At 41.1% G+C, this 17,809-nt stretch overlaps 2 protein-coding genes across 3 annotated transcripts in view; one reads left to right on the top strand and one right to left on the bottom strand.

The window, feature by feature from the left end:
- The window catches only part of HPGDS (hematopoietic prostaglandin D synthase), a 30,176-nt gene extending 21,513 nt beyond the window's left edge, over positions 1-8,663 (top strand). The window contains exons 3-6 of the mRNA XM_056340761.1: positions 1,325-1,417; positions 3,983-4,092; positions 7,430-7,528; positions 8,204-8,663. Coding sequence (XP_056196736.1) covers positions 1,325-1,417; positions 3,983-4,092; positions 7,430-7,528; positions 8,204-8,368 — 467 coding nt within the window. The 3' untranslated portion in view covers positions 8,369-8,663. The remainder of the gene's footprint in view (positions 1-1,324; positions 1,418-3,982; positions 4,093-7,429; positions 7,529-8,203) is intronic.
- Positions 8,664-11,193: 2,530 nt separating this feature from the next.
- SMARCAD1 (SWI/SNF-related, matrix-associated actin-dependent regulator of chromatin, subfamily a, containing DEAD/H box 1) overlaps positions 11,194-17,809 on the bottom strand; it is a 45,778-nt gene continuing 39,162 nt past the window's right edge. For both annotated transcript variants that reach the window (XM_056339659.1, XM_056339668.1), the window contains exons 17-24: positions 17,651-17,746; positions 16,694-16,811; positions 16,313-16,434; positions 14,976-15,164; positions 13,959-14,077; positions 12,886-13,068; positions 12,051-12,160; positions 11,194-11,738 (exon numbers count right to left, since the gene is read on the bottom strand). In XM_056339659.1, the coding sequence (XP_056195634.1) occupies positions 11,677-11,738; positions 12,051-12,160; positions 12,886-13,068; positions 13,959-14,077; positions 14,976-15,164; positions 16,313-16,434; positions 16,694-16,811; positions 17,651-17,746 (999 nt within the window). In that variant the 3' untranslated portion in view covers positions 11,194-11,676. The remainder of the gene's footprint in view (positions 11,739-12,050; positions 12,161-12,885; positions 13,069-13,958; positions 14,078-14,975; positions 15,165-16,312; positions 16,435-16,693; positions 16,812-17,650; positions 17,747-17,809) is intronic.

Raw genomic sequence — 17,809 nt, 5'->3', positions numbered from 1 at the left:
ACTGATGAAGCTGCCTTGATAAACAGGTCATGAATGCATGAGGCTTCATAAGAACTAAAGAAAATCTCATGGAATAGAAGTGTCATTTCAGCTGTCCCATACAGACAGTTCTCCAGGGTGTGAAAGCACTTTGCATGTTTCCAGTAATCAACATTCTCACTTTTCCACTACCATCTTCTTACATCGCAAGGCAGCCTTAAGATGGGCATACACCTGATTTACATAAAGTGTAATCCAGATGAAAATGGGGTACAGAGCAATTGGCTATGATCAGCACTTGCAGTCATGTACTCGGAATTTATGGAATAGCATGCTTTGAAATGCAAATATTTCAAGTACCTCTGGTGAACAGCAAAGGGTTCCCACAAGTGGATTCTCACCACCCTAAATGTGACAGCTTTTCCCAGTTTAAGCTTTGCTCCAAAGCTCCAGCCCCACTTGATATCACCCCAGCAGCTTCTCCAAAATGTCATAGAACAGTAGTCCAAGTTTTCGTGTACATTATGCTACTAAATTAGTAACTGAAACACTGATTTATCATCTCAAACTCTTACAGATATTCATGATGCCTTCTTAGTTTGTCTTCCCCGTACTTAAAATCTGGAGGCTTCTTCCCCATGACTGACTGAACTATTATTATTTTAATGCAAGCCATGTCAAGTAAATTTGAGTATCTTCGCATTTGCAGTTGAGTGTGAAAGTGTATTTGTCTCTTGGTGATGACTGTCAAATGAAATGTCTCATAACAACGTAAGTTCTGAAATACAGATACTTCTCTGAGTCACTGCTTCGGAACTTAATCCAAGTGTACATGAAAAAGCACCTTCACAAGTCTTTACCCAATCTCTTGCTTCACACCCCAGCTGGATGCTGCACTACAAAATCTTCGGTAGTACTTTGCTTAACCTTGCCAGTCACTCTGCTGGGGAGGAAAAAGCAGGGAAAAGAAGGAAACCCTAGGATTCCACTGAAAAGTTTCCCTGCATAAAGAATTCACGATATGTAGGAGCACGTTCAGCCTTTACAGCACAAGGCTGAGAAATAGGAAGTGCAATACCTGATTTCTACTCTATAGTTGCCTTCTTGCAGAGCGATCTGGTTATCTCTCTAACCCTACCTTTTTTTAAAAAAATTATTTAATTTTTTTGCTCATGCATTTGCCTACAGAAATACTGTGAAACTGTTATAACAGCACATACCCTCTGAGTGGTAAAAGTGCAACTATTACAGACTGCCACTGTTTAAGGGCTATGATTTAACTTTTGGCTGGTTTTTTTTTTTGTTTGTTTGTTTGTTTTTTTTTTTTCTTTCTTTCTCCTCCAAGCTATCCCATTTGGAAAAATCCCCATTTTGGAAGTAGACGGAGTTACCATTCACCAGAGTCTAGCGATAGCAAGATACCTTGCCAGAGAATCAGGTAACACATATTTGACTCTTTCTTTGCTCTGTTTTGCACCCATCTTTAATGCTCCACATTACATCCACAGCAAAAATAGAAGCAAACCAACAGCTTGGCAAGCCCACCAAGCAGAAGTCAACACCAGTGTGGCAGTACCGGTACTAGTATTTTCCCAGGCATAGTTAATAGTTATCAGCCTCTTGTTGCATCTGTAGCTTGTCTGCCAGTGCCAAGCGCTGACCACAGACATGCAGCGTACCAAATGGGATGCTATTAGAGGTGCCACTCATAGAGTGATGGTATAAAAAGCACTGAGGAGCACTGTATGGTGGCATGGCCCTCCTTACCATCATTTGGTGCCGATTTTGCTCATTGGGTTGGGGCTGCTGCGGCAATCCTGATGAGGTCTCAGGCTACGTGCCCTGCGGTTCCAACATCAGAAAGGAGAAACCAAGCAAGGCACACCTGCTAGAATGCAGTCTGACTGGGTTTAAAGTCAATCAAATGTCACATAGGAAGTAAAAAAAACCACAGACAAAAAAAGTTCAAATTAACCACCTGTAGCATGAAATGCTAGGGTGTTCAGAGCTGAAGTTGCATTACTGAGCTCCATACTATGGCTAAAGGAAAGCTCAGAAATAATCCCTGTTTACTGTGATTGCGTTTCTCCCCTGCACACATTACCTAGACTTGGGCCGGCTTCTCCAGCCAGCAACCTTTATTCACCTGCCGCTGCACAAGAAAGCACGTACCTGTGGCTTCCCCGAGGCTCTCGGGGCAGCTTCCCCAGGAGTTGAACTTTGAGCTGCCAGGCCAACCAGAGAGACGGCCAGGAAGAGGAGGTTTAGAGAAGCATTAGAGATTATCACAATCAGCAGACTGAGCACTCTGAAGCAGATTTAGGCACCAATTCAGAGCTGGCAGAGAGATTAGATCAGATGGTGACATCACTTGCATCCTTAAATACTTACATGCTATGGAAGTACTCGACCGGTTAGATAAAGTGCTATGAGACTTAGTAATGCAAGCAATCAAAGAGAGTAGTCAGGGCTTGCTTTAGGTCAGCAAGCTGTCATTCAAAACCATCTGCAAAACTGGTCTAGCTGAAGGCAGGCGTGTTTATGGTGTACTGACATCAGGAAATTGAAAAGGGGACTAGGAAGAGGGTATTTTTTTTTTTCTCCACACTCTGAGCAGAGATGTAACCTGCATTTCAAAATACCTCACATTTTCTGAGGAAACCAGCAGAGGTGCAGTGTTATTCTTCAAGGCACTAGCACAACATATTCTCAAGCATGTCTGCAATACCGTGTTCCTGCCAGCTTCCTGCATCTTTGATACAATCTACTACTTGCAAGAGAAGAGAATGACGAGCATCCACCTGCTAATGAAAAACGCTGAGAAAAGCCTGCCTTCCACCCACGCTGCCTCCCTCCCCTCCCCTGTCAGGAGGCTGATCTGGAGCTGTGCTCCTTTTACGGTCTGAAGATCTGACTTCGGCATTCCCCCAACACCTTTTACATGGGCTTGCAACAGCCACAGAGGCTAGGGTTCTGGAGCACACTCAGACCATGCTGTTCTCCTTCCAGTGTTAGTCACACTGCCAGCTACAGCAGGAAAAAGCATATATGGAAGGAGAAAAAAGTCTTTTTGACTTCATAGCCAAAACTTGTTATGTCTGCCATTAAGTCTGTATTATGTGTCACTAATGCTTTAAAACTAAGAAATAGCATTTGTAGGTGCCCATCACCAACAACTCTTTACTGAAGGCTCAGACAACTTGATGCCAAAAAGGAGAGGCACACCTCTCACCTTCAAAAGCATAAAGTTTCAGTAAGGAAGATGACTTGGCAGAGGGAGAGCACACAGTTTACGGGAAACGCAAAGCTTCCAGGTGAGGCTTAAAAGTACAGAGGGGAAGATAAAAATGACCTGAACTTGCACAGAGGTGAAAGCATGAAACGAGAGTGAGAGGGGAAAAAAGCAGTAGCATTAAAAGAAGTGCAGGCAAGCCAAAGGGTAACAGAGAACTAAAGCAAATTTGTAAACAAGACAGGCTAAGGTGCCTAATTACAATGAAGTAATCAAAAGGAAGCAGGATGTCATGAGAAGGTCCTAAATGGGGCTGAATAGGCAGGATAGAGGGAAAGAGCAGTAGACTTTCACAGAAGCACTTTTGGAGATTGTGTTGACCCAAGTGTAAAGACCACGAGATTGAGACATTGAAAGCTGGGATGAGGAAAAATTAACAGAAAGGAATTGGTGCTGACCCTTACCGAATGTGGTGGGATGGTGTATGGCAGAGAGGATAAAGAAGCAGTAGTCAGGCTGTGGGCTCAGGTGATGGAAAGAACAACTGTACCTTAGACGGCTGTATGAGGCTGGAGGGGGGAAAAAAAAGCAAAGGCAGATGAGACTGAACCTGGATGCAAGGAGCCAACTGCACGTTGTTAGCATCCACAACAGCCGCAGAGATCGTATTTCAATGGAAATGTTCACAAAGAACAGAGTTTACCTCTGGGGTATCAAAAATTCCTGCTGATGCTTGTCTCTAACCTCCCCTCATATGCTTGCTTCTCACAGGTCTGGCAGGTCAGACACCTGTGGAACAGGCGCTAGCTGATGCTATTGTGGACACCATAGATGACTTCATGACACTCTTCCCTTGGGCTGAGAAAAACCAGGATGTGAGAGTAAGACAATCACTAATTTAAACAAAGATAACACATAAGCCAGGCATAACTCTGTACCTGAGCACCTTCTCTCAAGACAGTGCCATTTATCAAGCCCTGGGTCCATCAGCTCAGCAAAGCTGAGCTGGAGGAGTTCTGTGGTTCTTCCTCGAGGCTAATCCAGACAAGGCGGCCTGATTTTTCAGCTTTGGAGGAATTGAGGCCATCACGAGCTGCCCCTCACTAGTTCACCTTGAATCGAGGATGCCATACGTGCATACATCAAACTGCTCTTCAAAGGGGAAAGACAGGACACTCCCACCCAGCCAGCACTATGCAATAACTGTATCTTGTCACAGACTAAGCTCAAATCTTTCTCCTTCTGCTAACTCAACAAGATTAACAGCCCTGCCCATCTTCTTTTTGCACTTCTGCATCTTGATTTCTTTTTGGGTTTTAGTAAACATCAGTCTTCAATAAGATCAGCTGCCAGGGACAAATACTTTTCCATGACCAGAGCCACGTAAGAGAGCGGGTACTGCTGAGCAGGGGAGGTAGCACATCCCTCACTGTCACTGTGCTCTTCAGACCTCTGCGACCCCACGTTGGTCCTCCGCGTGCTTTTGCAAATACTGATGCCAGGCTAACACGCTGCCATGGCTACCTTAACGCACAGTCACAGCGAAGCCCTAGAGCATTTGGTTTGGGGTTTTTTTGTTTGCTTGGTGTTTTTTGGGGGTTTTTTTTGGGGTTTGTGTTTTTTTTTTGGGGGGGGGGGGGGGGGGGGGGCGGGGGGCATTGGTTCAGTCCCTCTCACCAGAGCCTCAAATACAAGAACAGGCTGATGGATGAGTTAACTCCAGAGTTACAATGGCTCCACGCAGCTCTGACCCAAGCAGATGGCTCAGCCCTTTGAGGAAAGCGGTAGTATAACAACAGGTCTCACCATTAACTACCAGTGCAGCCACCTTCCATTTAATCCAAGGTAACTTTTCAGATCCGCTATAGGAACCACCCAAAAGCAATAATAAATAATGAAATTGTATGAAAGCACTCTAAAAGCTTGCAAAGGAAAACCTGAAAGTGTATTTGGAGGTTTTCGTATTGAAAAATGTGAATTACTTCATTTCCTAGTGATTTACTGAAGTTTCCTCATTTGGGGAGGGGAGTTTGACTCATGATTTTTAATCATTTCGGAACAGCCACGCTATTGCTAATGTATTAGCACAGAAGCAGCCCTATTGCCACAGCACTGCTACTCCCTTACAGGAAAACTCCTGTAATGCCTGCATGTGTCCCGGCTCATACTCAAGCACTTCTCCAAAATAAGGACCCAGATCATGCTACCAGTGATTAATTTAAAAGGAAAGAGTTTACATGAAAGCCTTGTATGCCTGCATGCATGCAAGGGAGCATTCTAGGGCCAAGGAAGATGGCAAAACTTACTTTCTGGGAATCTCTAACATTTTTCTCACTGTTAGCTGTTCTCCCTCTCCCCTCCCGGGTCCACTGCCACCACCTTGTGGTGGAAGCGGTGTCTCATGGTTTCAGAAGACCAGATTTAAGTAATTTACATGCAGTAAAGTCAGAAAAGTTCCCCAGCCCTGAGAAGTGCCTACAGGAACGCACACCTCAGAGAAAGACGAAAGGATATGCAATGCTATCTAGCCAGTAGCAAAGAGAAACCCAAGCAAAGTACAGGGAGCACAGGTGGCAGCTGCCCATGGAAGCTCCCTCTATGCCAGGCACAGACTCCCCTCACCCTACACCCCCCCCAAAAAAAAATAAAAATAGCTGGCCTTGCAACAGCTTTTTCAGGCATTGCTGGGGAGCTCCAGGGTTGAGACAAGCAGGTCATGCTGCTCCTGAAGGTGGATCCTGGTCATGTCCCCATCAGCTTCATGGATGACTACATATTTCTGTAGCTGGGGGAGTTCGCTATTGTCATGATCATAGAACAGTCTGGAGGGTTTTTTTTGCAAGGCAGGCTGGGGAACTTACCTAAACAAAGGAAATGTTACAGCACAGTGTACAAATATAAAGTTTCTGGACTGAAAACTTCTGGCTGTTACTTGCAGTCACCACACAGTTACTAAGCTCTTTACAGAAAGCAAAAAATTATGACAGATCTTCAGACACGTTCTGCAGAAAGACTGGTTTGATTTCAGCCTGCATTTTGGGGGGCCATTTAGGCTGCTGCCTCTTCTAGAGTTATTTTTTTATTAACCTGAATTTCAAAGCTGTTGAAATCATTCCATTCCTGTATAGCAGTGCTTACTTAACCAAGCCTGAGTACGTTCCTCCAAAATCAGGCCAAGCACATTAAGTGCACAAACTGTGCCACATTAGTCAGACCAGATGATCACAACAGTCTGCAATCTCAAGTGCTTCCCCGCAGGTGAGAAAAGAAAACCAGAAACAGTTTCCCTGTCCAAAGGAAACACCTAACCATCTAAAAGCAGCCTTAAAACTTTCTGCTGTGGGGAACACCTAGTGGAGATATATACATACCCTCATACTTTATCATTTTCACACAAATACTAACACGCATATGCTTCCATGTAGACTTCAGTCTTTTAGCCACCTAAAATCTCATTGCTGCAGAGACAAAAAAAAAAGCAGAATAATCTGCTAACACAAAAATTCAAAGATAAACACAGCAAAAGCCCAAACCCAGGTTCCACATTTCACACGAGAGGGGCTGATAAGGAAAGATAACTGAGCAGCACCTGACTGACAGCACGGAGAGCCTGAGCTAAAGGGATTTTGGAAGCCTGAGACCCTGTACACTAGAAAACGTAACATCCAAAAAAGTCCCAAAGAAATGACCATAAGACATTAGGAATGTTATTTTATAGATGGATTCTTTCTAAATCTATGGCAGGGCCCCCGTCTTGCCACAGCTGGGTGGCTGTTAGCACAGATAAACAAGCAGCATCACCCCCCACACAGTGCCACAGCATCTCAGGTGTTCATTAAGGGAGCAACTAGCTTAAGTCACAGCTCACTGAGCCACAAATGTCGTGTTTTGGACATCTCACCCACTTCGTGGGTAATTATCTCAGCTTTCCTAAATTCTATAGCTCCCCTTTGAATGCATCCAAATGACAGTTACCTCTGTATTTATTCGCTTATCTTAAATAATTGCTGATTGCTGTATAAATCCTGACTTGGATGTTAGTACACTCCTCCTTCCAAGAACTGAGAGCACTCCAAAGTTTGTATCGGATCAAACGATTCCACCGTCACCTTTTCCAGATTTCAGCTTTCTTTTTCACAAGTAAGAAAGCCCCAAAAGTTCAGTTTTGCTGACTACTTACGCATTGGTATGCATCTTTGTGTTTCATCCTTCCCTCAGAAAAAAGCATTTGATGATATCCTCACCAACAAAGCACCCGAGTTACTGAAAGATTTGGATACTTTCTTGGGGGATAACAACTGGCTGGTAGGGAAGTCTGTAAGTATAATTTTTGTTTCTCCCATTCCAACCAGGCCGCAAGAAAAATAAAATCAGTGACTGTTGTTGAATTTCTGGACTTCACGCCAGCCCATGAAACAACTCCCCCCTGCTTTTTTAACTCTTTGTTCTTACCAATACAGTCGGTTGCTCAATTGCAAAGTGGAAATTGTTTTCCAACTATTAGAAGAGCAAGGCAAACCAGGATGAGGATTTGCGTTTTCTCTAAACCAGTTTAGAAGTATGTTGACTCCAAACATTACAAAATGCCTTTGTACTAGTCAATACAGATGGGAGTTTAGAACTCTGCTTATAACCACTGACCAATTTACAGGACAATATGAAAAACAACTCCATGAAAGTGTAATCCCCTTTTTTACCCAGAACTGTTTGGAAGCCATTAAAACACTTCTCTGCAGCACAGTTTCAGCAGAAAATATTGATATTATAATGCAATTAATATTCATAGAAAGGGCTTTATTTAACCAGTTTTTACTTAATTCAAGCCTTGCATTGCAACCTAATTACTAGCTCTGTAATTACAGCCTAAAAAAACCCATAAAACCATCTTACACAAACAGATCATGTTTCATTTCTGCAGTTTGCTGAAAATGTTAGCCCCCGCTTTTGAGATTACTGACTAAAATTTATTGCTTTCTCTCCCATTTCCACCAGGTAACATGGGCCGATTTCTACTGGGATGTGTGCAGTACTACACTTCTGTCCTGTAAACCTGACCTGGCAGACAACTACCCCAGGCTTTTGGCTCTCAGAGACAGAGTGCAAGCACTTCCAGCTATTGCAGCATGGATCCAGAAAAGACCAAAGACTATAATGTAGATCAGCTGTTCAGACTGGAAAAAACAAATGCATGTTTAGTTTTCAACATAAGCACCCTAAGTTATTAATTTTAGAATCATTTAAATTAATTTCAGATGGGTATGCTATACAAACTCAACATCTGCCATAGGAGAAAAACTAAAAATCTGATTTAGTAGGGTAGAGCCTGAAGGAGAGGTGTGGTTTCAGCCACATTTCCCCCCTCACAACTAATAAAGTGCTTGATCAACCTAATTAATGTTCTGTGGGCTCTCAAAAGGAGAAGAGATGAATAAAGCTTCCTGCAGAGATGTAATCTCAACAATACTTTGTTTATTGTAGACTTTCAGTCTGGAGAAAAAAGTAGGCTAATTAACAGAGAGGATAAACATGTGGGAGTACTAAGGACACCACACAAGAAAAAGACCCACTTAGTCAACAAACTCAGGTTTCTCAAGCACTTTCTTTAGCCTCTTGAATCTTGTGCTAAGCATCCGAAGATCCTCCCCCACCCCAAAACAAAAAGAAAAAAACAGCACCAGTTCTCCATAAACACACCAGCTGCAGAAACACTCAGGAGCTCAGTATCTCTTCCAGTAAGCAGGAGACAAGTCGGGGGGGAGTGGCAGGGGTGGAAACCAGGTTTGGAACAAATGAATGAACAGTTTGTTCTTCCAGCACTGGAGAAAACAGGTAGGTGGAAATCCTGGCAATGCAACCAGTGTGTAGATGCAAGCAGTTTACATGAACTCAAGGGGAGACAAGTGCTTGCAAGAGAACTCCACTGTGTGGCATAAGCAGCTAAACCACAACAAATGGGCAGTCCTCTGGGCTGAAAACGGACACTATTGGGAGCGTATTTCCCTTCACGCTTGCTTTTCCCTCCCACCAGAAATATTATCTCATTGAATCATTAGTAATGCCAAACAACCGCTAACAGTTCAGCAACAAACCAGGCTCTGGCAGAACAGCAAGGAAGATCCAATCTTTTGCTCATTCCAGTACGGTATCTCCACCTGCTTTGTAATTCCTCAAATGCTTCGTTATAGCTCTTTGCAGACTTTTCCTTCTTCAGCTCCCACTCCCTCCCTTCCCCACCAGTCTTCAAATAGCTGTAGGGTTTTTTTCCCCCCCTGTACATCCTTCCCCACCAGTCACACAGAATGACAGAATGGTTGAAGTTGAAGGGATCTCTGGAGGTCATCTGGTCCAAACCCCCTGCTCAAGTGGGGCCACCTAGAGCCAGCTGTTCAGGATTGTGTCCAGACAGCTTCTGAACATCTCCAAGGATGGCGACTCTACAAACTCTTAAGACCCCCAATTAAAGAAGGCAGAAACAGTTCCAATAAACAAACAAACAAGGCAGAAACATATGAGCTTCATAGCGCTTGACAGATACTGACCCCAGGGGGTCTATGATGTTTAATATTGCTGATGTATGATTGTTCAAGAAGTAACCACTGCTCTGCTAGAATACTTTAACTGATTACATGCACATACCAAACCCAACCACCATACAAAAACACCCTACAGGGCAGGCATTTTGTTTCATTTCATATCTGAAGCAAACAGGTGATAATGTGCAAATGTAATGGGGGTAAGAGTTGGGTCAGGATCATGCTCAACAGAAACAGACAACCTAATTAACTGTAGCATTAAACACTTGTGGTTGTGTGTTAAATCCCACTATTTAGTCTCACAAAACATGTGGAATTAAAGCAGCACAGCAGACAAACGGATTCTTACCTTTTTCCCATTCCATGTAATACTATATTCCTTCACCCTATTTCAGCTGTGCATTTTGGAACATGCAGCACAGCCATGGAAAATTTCCAGTAAAAGGCAAGTAAAGTTTAGTTCATGCTTTGAAAAAATTTAAAAGATTTTATTTTCCATCCATTTCATACTTGCAGAAATCACATACAGTTGGAAAAAACACCCACAACCATAACCAAACCAAAACACACCAGATGTCCTCAGATACTGCTAGTCATTAGTCAGTGAAGTGATCTGTGAGTTGGACAAGGTGAAACACTGGGCAACCATGGACTCCAGATCCCCTTCTCTGCTCTTCACATAAAAGTGTTTAAGTTCCTTCAAAAGAGGCAAGAAGACTCTTCTGACTGTAATAACCACAAACAGAAAAGTGGTAGCTATCTGTCAGCCCCATATTAAAAGGCAAGAGTGAATTCTAGGATGCAGTCCTCAGATTCAGCCTGGTACAAATTTGATGAGCTCTGCACAGAGCATACAGCAGCCAAAGTTGTAACAGAAGGCAGGGGCAGTAAGGATTTCCCCATATTTCGCCTTTCCCCAGCTTCTAAAAGAGTGCCAATCTGAACCTTAACCACTCTGAGTTCAAAAGACCAAATTCCAGTCTTTTCCTCGATCCAAGTAAATGGACATCCCCCTCTCCTACCTCCTCAAATCACATCCTGGCCAGCAGATTATAAACTTCAGGTGGAGGCGTACCTCATCATTGATACCACTGAAGCTCTTCATTTCACTGAGATGAATTCAAACTTAACAAACTTCAAGAAAAGAGTAAGACATAAGCTTTGAGGTTAGGGCACTTCATTGGCAGAGCACAAACCTGGTATCTATACCGAGGACCGAGAAAAAACTTGTGACCTGGATGGAAAGTTCTATTTGGCAGGAATCCTATTTTTATAATCAATACCCTAACACACCTGTGATTAGAGCATAATGAAATATTAGTAATTAACTACTGCTGGATAAAGCCAAGTCAGTTCAAATGTAACATTTCAGCTAGTCTGGAAGTTGCCTGTTTGATTTATAACATGAAAGTTATGATCCAACCCCGCAATAACCACAAAATGAAAATATTTTGTTAATCTATGGAATTTTATTTGAACAAGTTGATACAAAACCAGTACAGTACATCAAATGAACCAAAACAAGCAGAAACAGACTTGAGCATTGTCAAATAAGGCACATAAAAATCTACACACAGAATCCAGTGAAACAGACAGTTTATATATATATAATTTGGAGGTAGAAATAATTACAAAAATACTGACAAATCTTAAGCAGTAGCAGGTTTGTTAAAACAGTTACTACTTAGGTCCCCATTTTGAAAAGCAATCTGTAAAATAATATCAGCATCGATGTTGGCACATTTGGGCCACTTATGTTTTAAGCATCAAAAGAATGCTATCAGTGTTAAAAATTTTCAATACCATGAGGAATACAATAAAGAAACTACAAAAAGTTATAAATGTTCATAAAACTCACGGTCATCAATAATGTAAGAGTCCTTGGGGTACAACATCACCTTTCTTCCTTGAATTAAACAACATATTTACATTTCAGAGACCTAATGAAGCTTTTAGTAGTGTGGCTATATCAGCTGGAATGGTTCCTTCTTCTCCTGAGGAATCAAACCAAGCATTAGTACAGCTCAAAATACTTCACAAACAGAAAAAAGCCTAGATCCCCAAAACTGTACAAAATCCCCTACTTGTAGGAGTCTGTCACTGATTTGGGGGTCAGAGTCAGAGGACACTTCGTGTCAAACTAAACAATAATCAGCACAAATAAACTAGAAAGATCTATTGAACATGAAAAAACCCCCAAAATAAGAAGGCTCGTTTGCATCAAGAACCTTGGTTTTTTTTGAGAATAATATATTGCAGCAACCTTATTTCACTTAAATGGCCATCATTATGTGCAAGAGACTTACCTGCATCTGCTGCAGTCATATCTTGTTCTAACTTCAGTTTCTGCTGGCTGATTTTGAGCATGGATTCTTCAATAGTCCCCTTACTGATTAGCTTTATGACTTTTACTTCCCTGAAAACCACAAAACAGGATAAATGCATTTTTATATTTTCTTTGGAGTCATGCAAAAGGGAAGGATACCATGCCTTTGCTCAACTAGCAGTGGTTTAAAACAAGGAGAACATGAACAAAAAGAGCAATAAAAAGCGCATCTAGTTTTTCTGTCTGAACCAGCCGTGCTCTGTACTGCCAGAAAACTTGTTTTCTCCTGCACTCCCAGCCACCACAAAGTCTGGACAGTCACAAAAATCTGTTAACAGAAACAGCCCAACTTCCTCCTCATCACAGACTAGAGTTGAAACATAAGTTACTAAACATACTCTGTTGCTCACATTAGCTTATTCTGACCGAGGACTCTAAAACAGTCCATGGTTTCACTGCTTATGATTAGGTAGCACTTCAGAGCTTTGAAGCCTCCTGAAGAGAACAAACAGCTTTGCCTAACAGTCCCAAAGACTTCAGAATTGCCTTGAAATAGTTCCTAGCACCAGAAATTTGAGAATTATAATTTCAGAGTTATGAAGAACCGGAAAAAAGAGGAGAAAGTAAGTAACATTTCTTCTGGAAGCAACATGTGGCGAGGCAATTACAATTACCTAGCACCCACACAACCCAGAGCTGGTTTACAGAAGTCTCTCCGTAAAATGGAATTTTACAATCATAGAATACTGTCCTTTTAGCCTCCTTTAAGAGCTTGCCTCCAAGAAAAAACAAGCATTGTAATGAAAAAGTCTTACCTCGTCTGACCTACTCTATGGCATCGGTCTTCTGCTTGCTTATCATTGTATGGGTTGCAATCAATGTCATGAAGAATAACAACATTCGCTGAGGTCAGATTAATTCCCAAGCCACCAGCTTTGGTTGACAGGAGGAATACAAATATACCCATATCTGTATTGAACTGATCTATTAGATGTATCCTGCAGAACACATGCAATCAGGCCTTAGACAAAACACCACACTGGCTCCAGAGTTGAATACAGAAGTTAGGACAATAATCTTCTAAAAGGGCATTTGCAAAGCAGTTCAAAAGTACAGATGTTATGCAGACAGAAAAAAAGGGTACTAACAGTCCTCAGCAGTGACCAGAGAAACATACTCAGAGTGGCAGATTGATAGCAAAGAAAAGAGGCTTGAAAAAAGATTTTGGACAATCATCAAATAAAACGAGCAAGTTGGAGAATGAGGGAAGACTGAAGAGCATGAAACAAATGGGAAGGGGGAGAGGAATGTAGTGTCATGATTATTTTCTGTACAGGCTTCAGCTGTAAGTGGAAATTAATACCACAGCAAGAATGACAGGTTTTTGAAACAAAGAAAAAGAGCACCTAAAAAAAAATTGAAGTAGTCATGAAACAGGAAACAGCAGAAAACCAGCACAGCTCTAATACAAGAAAAGCATAGCAACATTTTCAGCTGTGAAGGACAGAGTAAATGGTTTGTCCTAGAGTAACAAAGGGGTTTATCTGCCTGTTGTAACAGAGATACACTGTACTTCTAAGGAATATCTACAGGTGAGCTTTCGTGATGCTGAGACACAAGCAAAACTAACACACCATGAACTGCTGAAGACTCAAGTTGTCTGTTTCAACGGCTAGGGCTATAATCCAACCATCTAAAACTCACCTTTCAGCCTCATCCTTACTAAGGCAATCTGAAATCCAACATTAAACCCCTTCTATAGTCAATGCCCAGTGACCACAGAATTCCACACATTGGAAAACAAAGGTAAGGGTTTTAAGCCACCTCCCCCACTCCTCCATGCACACATCCATTTTTTCCTCTCTCATCTTCAGCAAGTGTCACGTACCTATCAGAAATCTGTGTTTTTCCATCCAACCTAATATATCTATGTTGCCGGTGTTTTAGGAAAACTTCCAAGATATCCAGCATCATAGTAAACTGGCTAAACAGTACAACTCTGTCACCCTGGAAATGACAAAGCAAAACAAAAGTTTTAAACCACACCAATTACAAATAACAAACTATACTAATACTTTACTGGTGCAAATACATGCTTTTACTTTGAATTCCTGTTTTCCGAACTAAAAGACTAAGCTGAAATTCATCAAGTCAGGACTGACTCTCAGTGAAGATACCATATCCAGTATTTCTGCTGCATTAACCCACATTTTGTCCAATAGTTTAGTTACTTTGCACTTAGGTGACTCAAGCAATCTAGAAATCACGTCAAAATCATAAATGCCAGATCTACTCCATTATAAACGTCAACAAAATGTTTTCATTAAATACCTATATTTAAGCTATATTCTATATAAAAGAGTGCTACTGTTCTGTGTTATCTGAAATAATTGAACAGATACATAGCACACACTTATGTAAATTCAGGATACACTGAAGTATTATGGAACGTGCTTATTTGTAAAGTAAGTTGGTTCGAATCTATGACTTTAACAGTGACCTCTTCTTACCTTCATGCTGCCTTAACATATACATGATTATTCTGATGTAATACAGTCTTATTCAACTGCCAAAAGAGGGTCAAAATTCATGAGCTGTGAAAATGATGCTAACCCTCCTGTACATTTGAGAAAGTAGTGGTAACCTGCGATGAATATCCTGAAACTTGGAAAAAATGGGAAAGCTTATTTTAGCTGTGTCTCCAGTAACATGCATATGCAGGGCTGCACGTGAAAAGCTGTGAGTATTGCTTTGCAATACTACACGTGCACTAAATCACACTCTAATACCCCACAGAATAGCAACTGGGTTGCATATAAAACTAGCAGATGTTAATTTAACCAGTTACTTAGAGCCACCCTTTAGATCGACAGGAAAAGGTATTTCAGCCATCTGTAGTACCAACCTTCTCTTTAAGGTCAGAGAGAATGCATTCCAGTGCTCTAAACTTCCCAGAATCCAAGATCTGATCCATGTCTAACTTGAAGTCGCTGACATGAGAATATTGCTTACAAAGCAAATGCAGCTCAAAATCTGTCATTACTGTCATATCTTCAAAGATAAGGTCAGGATTAGCATCACAATGCGTGGGTTCCTGTTAGCAAAAAATCAAGGGAAATAATGCAATACACAGTCTCACCAGACAGACAAGAAAAAACAAAAGACACCACACAATAACATCCAAAATTTCTGAAAGAACAGAGTAGCACAACTAGACATGGACAAATGCCAGAGCGTGGCTCATGCAAGCAACAAAAGATGAACTCTGCAACCCCAGGTTTTATAGTAGAGGATCATTACTTCGCAATTTAGCTTTTACAAGAATTTGTACTACCAAAAGCTATGAAGTATATGCTTAACCTCCATAGCAATTACCTAGTACCCATCAAGCCCTACGACCTTTTACCCCTGTATCAGACCTCTTCCCCTGAAGGCACATTCCCTAAAAGGGAGGTCCAATCCTTGGATAGATGGTAGAAGACATGGGAAGCCCAGCCCAAGATGTAGGGTGGGTAGAGGGATGTCATGCCTGGAAGAAAGAGGAAAAGAAAAGCCACATCTGGAGAGTACGATGGTATGAGTAGGAATAAAAAGGGACAAAAATCCTTAATAAACCAATGGGTCACTTCTTCCCTTCCCCCCCAGCCTTGACTGGCTTTATTTTAAAACAAAGCTGAAGATATTCAAAGCCAGCTGCAACTTTCTTAGGGCACCTGCTGCATATTCAGTTGTGGGTTTTTTTTTATACTTTAGAAAGAAGCAACAATTTTCCCCAAACTCCACAGGCATTAACCCCAGCCAAATTACAAAAAAAAGTCCTCAATAGTTCAGTACTTATGCCTTCCCTATGTTAGTTCTGTACAGCCTAGATTTCTTGCTACTCAGAAGATACTAGTAAACTCAAGTGCCCACCCATGATTTTTTTCTTACTTTGGTTTTAAATTTTGGGGTGGAGGGAAGAGGCATTACGGGGGAGCTAATAAAAAGGTGCTAACTGCAGTCCCACAACTGTTCCCTCCCTTCTAGTATCTGATCCAAAAAATCAGTGTTAAGCACATACAGAGCTTGATAAGAGCACTGGATAGATGCAGAGAAATAAAAAGCAGCAACAATTAAGTTTTGTGAAGACACACTTTTGACCAGAGGACTGACAATAATAAAAAAAAAAAAAAAAATAATCTATTTAAGTTGCATTAAGAATTCTGAGAATTTAATGATTGCTTTTCAATTTCATCACCTTACCTTGAGCATAAGCATGGACATTGTCCTGAGCTTGTCAGTCGTGTAATACTGACGATGCAGAAGAGGGTGATTAGCCATTTTTCTAAGTTGCATCATTACATTTCCCATATCTGAGTTTTTCTCTGTAAACAAAAAAATAAGGTAGATTCAGCAGTAGTACATAGATGCCTACCTGACATCTTCATCTCTCAGGAGAACTTCATTTGTAAGAACCGAATTTGACACTGTACCCATTACCTGAACTTACAAAAATTTCACAGAAGGGATAAAGTCAGTTTAGGATTATCAGGCGTTTCTACAAAGCAAGGGCTTTCAAAGGTCATTCAACATATGTCTGGGCATGAAAAAAATCCAGCAAAAGGAAACAAGATCCTCACATACCATTACTGTTAATAGTTTTCTTGAGCTTGTTTAAAAGATCACAGTATAGTTGTTCCTGTTTCTCAGACATGGCACATAATTCAGTGAGATCTTTTTTGGGAGGTAGTTGTTTCAGGACCTGACAAAATGAAAACATACCAGGTAAAAACTGTACTGTAGTGAGTGGTCAGTAATTCCGTACTATTGTACAAGCCTGCTTTTAAGGCACTCCATTCTCCACATCCCAACTCCTTCCACTGGCTGCAACTTGGCTAAGTCAGCAGTTTAACTTACTCATAACTTGATTTGGATTGTACATCACCCCCTCCATCAAGTAACACTGTCTGCACACTCCAAAACTGCAAAAAATAGTAATACAGGCAATACCCAGAACCTACTCCCCTGCTCATCAGAGATACCCTCTTCAAACCACTGATTAATAAATTATGCAATTACACAGAAACGCTTTTTGGATCACTATTAAGTTTTCCCTTTCTTTTATATATGCAATTCTAGAGAGAATTTAAATGGGTTTTGGGGTTTAGAATGAAAAACAATCTGATGATAGCAAAATAACACACACATTTCTAGTCATACATATACACACATACATAAATGCACATTTACAGCACATTTCAGTTAAAACATCATTACACAAATATTTTAGTGTTAACATGGAGGATTTCTCACTTCTCATCACTTTGCCATGCACTAAATCATCTTTTGCTGATCCTTCCTTACTAAAATTCTCAACTGTAAATAGTCAGCAAATAATAAGCATCAAAACCTGATGCTGCAGCAGGTCACGTTTTTACTCGCAACTTCTATAATACGAATAATAGCTCAAGTTTCTTGCTCTTCCTAGATAAACAGCTAAAATAAGTACTGAAAAAATATGACCTTAAATTCTACTGTTAGTCCCAAAGATTATCAGGCCTTTTAATAATATGAAGCCATTATTTTAAAGGCAAAAATTACCTCATCCTTTACTCTCCTTAAGATGAATGGTTTTATTATCTGCTTTGCATGTGCAATCCTCTCCTTTTCATATATGCTTTGTTCTTCAGCACTCTTCTAAGGAAAATATTGCAAGAACTTAATTACAATGTGAAATTTTCAGCAGTAACACTATATTAA

This window comes from Falco biarmicus, chromosome 1 (assembly GCF_023638135.1).
Source record: "Falco biarmicus isolate bFalBia1 chromosome 1, bFalBia1.pri, whole genome shotgun sequence".
Taxonomy (NCBI): domain Eukaryota; kingdom Metazoa; phylum Chordata; class Aves; order Falconiformes; family Falconidae; genus Falco; species Falco biarmicus.
Note: the sequence above shows the minus strand (reverse complement) of the source record. Positions and strands in the feature narration are given on the sequence as shown.